The sequence below is a fragment of the Prionailurus viverrinus genome, chromosome B3 (genome assembly GCF_022837055.1).
Source record: "Prionailurus viverrinus isolate Anna chromosome B3, UM_Priviv_1.0, whole genome shotgun sequence".
Taxonomy (NCBI): domain Eukaryota; kingdom Metazoa; phylum Chordata; class Mammalia; order Carnivora; family Felidae; genus Prionailurus; species Prionailurus viverrinus.
Genome location: NC_062566.1, coordinates 58,041,670 through 58,050,389, shown reverse-complemented (window position 1 = coordinate 58,050,389; position 8,720 = coordinate 58,041,670). Strand labels below are relative to the sequence as shown.

At 56.4% G+C, this 8,720-nt stretch overlaps 1 protein-coding gene across 1 annotated transcript; it reads left to right on the top strand.

The window, feature by feature from the left end:
• Positions 1 to 2,425: 2,425 nt before the first annotated feature.
• On the top strand, positions 2,426 to 4,572 carry CHST14 (carbohydrate sulfotransferase 14). The gene has a single exon (XM_047864682.1). It carries the CDS (start codon positions 2,667 to 2,669, stop codon positions 3,795 to 3,797), a length of 1,131 nt encoding a protein of 376 aa, XP_047720638.1. The 5' UTR covers positions 2,426 to 2,666; the 3' UTR covers positions 3,798 to 4,572.
• Positions 4,573 to 8,720: the final 4,148 nt, after the last annotated feature.

Below are 8,720 nucleotides of genomic sequence, written 5' to 3'. Positions count from 1 at the left end.
CCTGTGTGTCCTGTCATCTTTGTGTGGGGGTGGGAGGGTGTGCATACAGACGGGCTCACTACTTTCTATGTTGGGGGTCCCTCTTAACCCTTGCAGTGTAGGGGCTAACTAAGGCCCATAAACAAAAAGGGCAGGGAAGTAGAAGGAAAGGAGACAGGCAGTGAGAACTTGGGGTTGACTTCTGGACATCATGGTGGCCAGAGCTACCAACTGGACAAGGTGAAGTCCTTGGATTGCCAGCCTTCACCTAGCCAGTGACCTGGGAACTGGTACATGATGAAGATTCCACCTCATCACCTTGGGTCATATGCTTAAGGAACTGGCCAACAGCAACAGCTCTAGGGCCTCAGTATCTAGCAGCTGGCACTCCTTGCTGAGGGAATGAAGGTCACATCACAGTTCATGGGTTTGTGACTGCCTGGACCTTGGTTCACCCCAGCCCAAAAGCCTTAGTGTTGTCCTTGCTTAGTGTGGGGCAAGCTCTGTGACCATGGGAGTTCCTACGAGGCATGAGAACAGAGGCATGGGGGTTCCATAGGACAGAGCATAGCTGCCCTACTCTCTTCATTTTGATGAGGACATCTGGGCAGGTGCATTTTGATAGAGGGTATTAGTGGCACAGACACTGCCATCAGTGTGCTCTCTCACAAGAGTCTCAGGAGGTGAACAACGTCCCATCATTTAACAGATAGGAAACTGGTGTGGAGACAAGTACCTTGCCCAAGGACTCCCCCAGAGTAAGTGGCTGTTCCTGTACTCAGACTGCTTTGCTGTGACTGCTAACACAGAAAACTCTTCAGAGGAATGAGCATATGTGGCCGTATTATCAAAACTTTTCCAAAGGTTTTTTTTTTCCTTCAAGTATAAAAGATGCTTATTGTTCAAAAATAAATAAACGAACCAGTAGAAAATAATCCCAACATCAGAAATCTGCATTCACTGCTATTGGAAGCAAGGAGTTTGGTGAAGGCTAAACTTGATACAAAGTTATAAGTCAGTGGATGGTGCATCCCGGAGACGTACTCAGCACTCAGGCAGTGAGATGTTGGGAGCCTAACCCTGAGGAGCTGAAAAGCCACCACACTTCAATTCCTCCCCCTGTGTTATGTTGCTAGGGATTGAGGGCCTTCCATGAACCCTTTAGCTTCGTCTCATCCTCCAGAACCCCTCATGCTTATGAATTCATCTGATCAGTGGTACCTCCATTCTCCCACTAAACTCAACGCCTCTGGCATCTTCTACCCCTGTTCCATTCACCCCTTCAGTACTGTGACCTAGGGTCAGCTGCTTCCTCCAAACCATTCCATGTCAGCGATTCATTAATCTCGATTAGGAGTGTAGGTTTTAGAATCAGACTGATTGATAGAGTCTCAGCTCCCCTGAGCCTGTTTCCTCAGCTGTGCTGTGGGAATGCCTGTAGTCCCTGCCTCCAGGGGCCATTGTGACAACTGGAAGAGAGCATACCATACACTGAGCAGGCACCTGCCTTGGTAAATGTGGATTCTGATCACATCACTACTCCCCTTTGGGGCTTCACGGGCTCCCCACACGTCCATAACAGGACAAAGTCTGGGCCCTGAGCTAGGTGCCCAGTTTGGTGGGTAAAGGCTGGCCACTGCTATCCTAGTCATTCCCATATCTGCTTCTAGCCCACATGGTCGCCAGGTGCCACTGAGGCATGTTTGGCTCCAGTGAGGGAGGCTGCAGCTCTGTGCCTCCAGCTCCTAACCCTTCAAAATGTGTCTGGTCACACTAGTGACCACCATGCACAAACTGGCCCCTCATCAGAGATCGTCTCACTCCTACCACTTCTTCAGGTCTGGGGAAAGGCAGACAGGCAGGGAGAAGACTCCATTTCCAGACATTTCAGCATTACCCAGCGGATGAACACTGTAATCCAGCAGGTACTGTTAAATCTAATGGTCACCATGGAGATGAGCCACTGGCCAGTGCCTGACAATCTTGCTTCTCTTTACTGGAGTGGCTAGGGCAGGGTGAGTAGGAGGAGCACACTGGGGACTCCGCTTCCAGCGGGAAAGAAGGATTTCCCGAAAGTTTGGACTCGCGCACAGCGTTGAGGGTGCCCTCTGCCTCCAGACACGCTGTTGGAGGAAGGTCTCAGCCAGGCCAGAGCGTGCGGCAGGGCATTGGGTGCCGGTCCTCTCCGTGCAGCTCCCCGAGGGCACGCGCTGCGCGAGAGGGAGCCCTGGCCTGGGTCTCTTCTGCCTTTTGGGCGTCAGCAGCTTTTGTCTCCGAAGCCGGGAGCACCAGGGCTGCCCTGGCTCCGGCGCCCTCTCCCGGGTGGGGGTCTGCACGCGCCCTCCTGGCCCGCTCCATGCTGGGGCGCCCTCCTCTCTCCCCGCCCCCGGCCTGGGCCCGCCCCCGCGCCTGTGTCACGGCTGGGCCGGGAGCGGGGAGCTGCCGGGCGGGACATCCGGCCACGGTCCCTCGCCGCGCCCGCCTGCCGCTCGCCGCCCGCTCCCCCGCCGCAGCCCGGGAGCCGGCCACCCCTCTCGCGCGCCGGGGCCTCCCGCGGGCGCTCCCCTCCTGGGGGCCCTCCCCGCGCTGCGGGCCCAAGCCCTCGGCTCCCGCCCCCGGCCCGAGCCCGCCTCCCAGGCGGCCCTCGGATCGGCCGGACCGGCGCAGGCCCCCACCCCGGGAGCACCATGTTCCCCCGCCCGCTGACCCCGCTGGCGGCCCCAAATGGCGCCGAATCCCTGGGCCGGGCGCTGAGGCGGGCCCCACTGGGCAGGGCCCGGGCCGGGCTGGGGGGGCCGCCCCTGCTGCTGCCGTCCATGCTGATGTTCGCGGTGATCGTGGCCTCCAGCGGGCTGCTGCTCATGATCGAGCGGGGCATCCTGGCCGAGATGAAGCCCCTTCCCCTGCACCCTCCCAATCGCGAAGGCGCGGCCTGGCGCCGGGCCCTCCCCAGGCCTGGGGGGCTGTCCCTGGAGGCCGGGGACTCGGACTTGCAGGTGAGGCAGGACGTCCGGAACCGCACTTTGCGGGCAGTGTGCGGACAACCAGGCATGCCCCGGGACCCTTGGGACTTGCCTGTGGGGCAGCGGCGCACCCTACTGCGCCACATCCTCGTGAGTGACCGCTACCGCTTCCTCTACTGCTACGTCCCCAAGGTGGCCTGCTCTAACTGGAAGCGGGTGCTGAAGGTGCTGGCAGGCGTCCTGGACAGCGTGGATGTCCGCCTCAAGATGGACCACCGCAATGACCTGGTGTTCCTGGCAGACCTGCGGCCTGAGGAGATTCGCTACCGCCTGCAACACTACTTCAAGTTTCTGTTTGTGCGGGACCCCTTGGAACGCCTTCTCTCTGCCTACCGCAACAAGTTTGGCGAAATCCGAGAGTACCAGCAGCGCTATGGGGCGGAGATCGTGAGGCGGTACAGGGCCGGAGCGGGACCCAGCCCTGCAGGGGACGACGTCACCTTCCCCGAGTTCCTAAGATACCTGGTGGACGAGGACCCTGAGCGGATGAATGAGCATTGGATGCCCGTGTACCACCTGTGCCAGCCTTGTGCCGTGCACTACGACTTTGTAGGCTCCTATGAGAGGCTGGAGGCTGATGCCAACCAGGTGCTGGAGTGGGTGCGGGCACCACCCCATGTCCGATTCCCGGCTCGCCAGGCCTGGTACCGGCCAGCCAGCCCTGAGAGCCTGCACTACCACCTGTGCAGTGCCCCACGGGCCCTCCTGCAGGATGTGCTTCCTAAGTATATCCTAGACTTCTCCCTCTTTGCCTACCCACTGCCTAATGTCACCAGGGAGGCCTGTCACCAGTGACTCCGGGTATGTTGGGGACTGGTTTTGACGGTGCCAGCTCCCTGCCATTCAGAGAAACCCTAGCTCCGGGGACTTGAGGCTTCTCCAGATGCCTGGATGGCAAGGACTGCCTGCAGAAGTTCCTTGTCCACGGTGGGTGCCCACCGAGGCTCAGAGGACAGGGTTAGACAAGAGGCGTGGTGCTCTGCACTGAGGGAATTTCTTAGGGGCCATGCAACCCTGCTTGCCCTGGCAGGGCTAGACACCAGCTTGCCAATGAGTAACAACAGATCCTTCCAAAGATTGGCTCCAGGCCCCGGGGTGCAGGAATTGTGCCGTCCACTTGGTCCACCTTAACCTGTGGCCAAAACCTAGAGGTGACACCGATCGGCAAAATGACCAGAGCCAGGGGCCCTGTTGCTTTGATCACCCATTCACCCACTCCATGCGCCTCAGGGCTGGGGTCGTCAGTCGTGCCTTTTAAATGACTTTTGTGCCTTTCTGCTTCACTCACTTTCCTACACTTTCCAGGTTCTTTCCGTTTTTTCCAAGGAAAGGGAAACTGAGTCAGGGCCCTTGCCTGTCCCTGCACAAGTCCAAAGACCCCTGTGCCCAGCCTTTGAGGGGGGGCTCTGGGCACCTCCTGCCTTCTCCCAAGGTTGTAACTGTGGCTGGTGTAATCTGGCTGCCACTTTTCTGACTCATTTATTTAAAATTTGTACTTTTTGATAGAACCCTTGTAAAGGCTTTGTTTTCCAAATTGCTGAATTTTTAATAAAGCTGTTTTGTATATAAAGCCAGCATCTGTAATTCTCCCTCTGAGCCCCTGTGTATCCAAAATTTCTCCATAATGCCTGTCTTCCCAGGTCAGAAGAGGGAGCTTGCAGGTAGAGAGAGTGAGACCAGTGTAAGCTGCTTGGGCCAGTCCAGTGAGCCATTTACGTACCAGGGAGCCTTTGGCAGCTTCCCATGGGCCATAGCAGATCACAAACTCAGCTTCTGGGATGGTACTAAAGGACAGGCCCCATTAGGAATGGCCCCATGTCTAGAGCACAGCTACCCGGAATATTCCCTGAAGAAGAGGTGGGTATGAGACATTGGCTCCTCCTCCTCTTAGGCAGGAATACTTTTTTTTTTTTTTTTTTAATGTTTATTTATTTTTGAGAGAGTGGGAGAGGCAGACTGCAAGCAGGGGAGGGGCAGAGCGAGAAGAAGACACAGAATCCGAGGCAGGCTCCAGGCTCCTAGCTGCCAACACAGAGCCGGACGCGGGGCTTAAACCCACGAACTGTGAGATCGTGACCTGAGCCAAAGTCAATCGCTTAACTGACCGAGCCACCCAGGTGCTCCAGGAATACTTCTTGACTGAGGAGGCCCCAGATGAAAAAGGGGATTGTGGTGTGAGCCAGGGGAAGTTATTCTTGGTGTTGAGAATTCCCAAGAGGGCAAAGAGGTTGCGTGAGGGGCAGGGTCTTGCTAACTTAGGTCCAGAGGAAGTTGTGGGCAATGTAGGAGGACTACAATCTGAGCAGTGGAGGACAGGCCTCAGTGTGTTCCCCAGTGCTGTCCAGAGATCCCAGGACCACCAGGCGATGGAGAATAGAAGGCTGGGCCCCCCATGACCATGGGAGAGATGCAAGGTCAGAGCTGGCCCTTCCTTGTTAGTCCTATTTCCTATACCCCCAGCTGGAATCACTGTACTTCAGGGACCTGAGGCAGTGGTGAGAGGTGGTGCCAGAGGGAGGGAGGAAAAGAGGGAGGTGGGAAGGGCCCCCTGCAGACAGCACTTATCCTCTGACTTCAGAAGAGTAATCAGGGGAGGGTAATTCTAGGGGCACCCATGGTTCTCTGCCATGACCCACCGGGAGGCCTTCACTTGATTCCTGGTCTGGGTCAGATGCCCCTCTTCAAGGTCCCCTTGACTCTGGGACTTCACCTCTGATAGCACTTACTTGCTGTGTTGTAACTGCCCAGTTACTTATCAGTCTCCCCCATTGAGAATGTGATTGTGTGAGTTTGAGACCATGTCTGTCTCATTCATTTGACATTCCCAGAACTTAGCCCAGGGGGCTGGCATGCAGATGGCCAGGCAAAAACAAGGTGTGCATCTTGCTGCAGAACAGAGAGCACTGTGCTTGGAGTCATCCAGACCGATCAAGTGCCAGCCCCACTCCCCCAGCTGCCGGACCACCTCTGAGTCTCCACCCGCTCCACTAATCCTAGGAATAATATCTTATGCAGAGTCTTGTGAGGATGAATGAAGACAAAATGAGGAAAAGCACCCATCCCAGCACTTGGCTCAATGGATGTTCTTTGAAATGCTAGTTAAACACCTGATCCCTGAGAGCCCTGTGGAGACAGGTGAGGAGCCAGGACAGGGTGTTCATCCAGCGCTGGAGACTAGAAGACTGGAGCCGCTCCTGGGCAGAGCCCCTTTGACCCGTGGGTTCACTTCCCCTGCCAACCGGTCAGGCCTCCTCTGAGCTTGCAGCCCCTCAGGAACCCCCTCCCCCAACCCAACCCCCCCTCCCCCTCCAGCTACTCTCCCCTTGGCTGGAACCTCTGCTCCAGACCTATGGCAACCATTCAGTCCAGCTCTGAAGGGCCTGCAGCTTGGGGGTGGTAGGGGGCCAAGAATGCCGGCCCCCTGTTGTGCTTACCTTGTTTAAATCTCACCGCGGTCCAATAGCAGAGGTGTTATCCTGTTGTACAGACACAGAAACTGGCCCAGAGAGAGTAAGTATCTTGCCTAATATCCAACCCAGGTCTGTGTACCTCCCAAATTGCAGGAGAGAGAGACTGTGCACGGGGAGGGGAGAGAGAGAAGGGAGTAGGAAGATGAAGGGTGGATGGGGTTGCATTTGGGGGGCATTTGCACACATCTTCCCTTCTCAGTTCTTTCATTTCTTCATTTTTGGAGAATCCAATTCAGCCCAGCTGACATTTACCAGTCCCTGCCCCGGAGGAGTGGGGGACCCATGAAGTCCTTGACTACTCTCCTCCCAGGCAGAAAAGGGTGCCAGGCCACAGAGCAACCTGACAGCCAGAACAGACACCTGTGGTGTGGGCAGGAGGATTTGAGGTAAGAGGGAGAGGACCTGCTAAGACAAATAAATTGTCACCCACCACTGTTTGTCCCCAGAGTCAACCCTGAGGAACTTAATTTGTCATCTACCCACCCTTCTACTCAGGAAAATGGAATTCTGAAAGGGAGGTGGCCCTAGTAGGGCCTCCCTTGTGCTGGGTACCCAGGCCAGAGCTAGGGGTACGTGGCAAGCTCTGGGCCACCAGCGGGGGGAGCAGGGGCAATGGCAGAACCGGACACCTGGACCGTGTCTTCTTGCAATCCCTCCTTTTCACTGGGCCCGCCTTCATCCCCACACAGAGCTACTGCCACTGCCTGGCGCCTAGGAGGACAAGGGTCCCCTTTCAAACTGGCTCCGACCGTACAGCCTCGTTCCCCTGGGCACAGGGATGGGGCTGGCAGTTTAACTTTTCTCACCAGCTGAGGGCAATGAACAAAGAAAGGGGAGGAGCCCGAGGGGGCTGGCCTGCCACGTCTGGGCCCTGACTCCACTCTCCACTCCGGTCAGAAACCACCTTTCCTGAGTTTCTGAGGCCCTTTTCCCTTCCCTTCCCTCCCCTCCCCCACCGGGGCCCCTCTCCCCCCACTTTCGGAAGGGTCCGGCCACCCAGACCCTCTGCGGGAGCTGACACCCCTCCCCCAACACAGAACCCTCACCTTTTCCAAGGCCTGGGGGGCAAGCCTGCAGGCCCCTCCCAGGGTGGATCCGGTGCTTTTTAAGCGGAACCGGTCCCTGCCTGGCTTCAAGCAACAGGAGGGGCATTCCTTCTCTTCCTAAAGGAATAATTAGCAAAGCTTCTCTGAATTGAGAGCACCTGTGCCAGGACCCCACCAAGTCCTTTGTGTGTGGCACTCTCTTCCTTCTTAAAAATTATCGTTTTTTAATGTCTATTTATTTTTGAGAGAGGCAGAGAGAGAGACAGAGGGCGAGTGGGGGAGGGGCAGAGAGGGAGACACTGATTCCGAAGCAGGCTCCAGGCTCCCAGCTGTCAGCACACAGAGCCCCGAGGACGCAGGGCAGGGCTCAACCTCAGGAACCACGAGGTCATGACCTGAGCTGAAGTCAGGCACTTAACCCACCGAGCCACCCAGGCGCCCCAACACTCTCTTCATTCTTACAGCCCAGCAAGGTAAGTAAAATTATTCCCATTTTATGGATGAGGAAACTTTCCTGAAGAGAGGGTGGAGTTGGGATTAAAACCAGCTCCCTGTAATGTTTGCGCCCCCCAAAGGGAAACATGCATCTTCATTCAGCTCTCTAGCTCATCGCAAGTGCTGATAAGCACTGTGTTCATTTTCTCGGAATGTTGTACCCTTCATCAACCGTCTTTCCCAACGTTCCACAAGTGATCCTGTCCACAGGGCCTCCGTCCAGCTATTATAAAACTCACCAGGTTTGCCCCCCACCGCCCCGAGAATCAACTTACTCGTGGTGCCGGACTCAGACGGCATATATACTAGATTTTAGTTCGGGTCCTCTGAGCAGCAAATGTCAAGAGAGAATTAGACAAGCAAGGGATTTATAGGAGAAAACAGCTGTGAAGGATAAAGGGGGAAGGAGCAGGAGTCACGAGGAAGAGCCTGGCACCTGTGAAAGGAGAGCGGGAAGGGAGAATTGGGTGAGAGGAGTCTCATATTACAGTGCCGCTCTAGGAAGATCCCAGCAAGGCCAGTGGGGAATACCAGGCAGATTGCCTGTTGGAGGAGCCCTCCTTCGGGCAGAAAGGGGAGGGGGTGGGGGCCTAGAGCACTGAGGCAGGCTGGAAGGTACAGCAGCTGGGGGCTTGGTGCTTCTCACAGCTGGTTCTCTCCAAGGGAGGTGTGAGCAGGGTACCTCCACGGCTGCCACACAGCCCCAG

Excerpts from the sequence above, each read along its gene's own strand:
- CHST14 (XM_047864682.1), top strand. The coding sequence starts at position 2,667 with ATGTTCCCCCGCCCGCTGACCCCGCTGGCGGCCCCAAATGGCGCCGAA.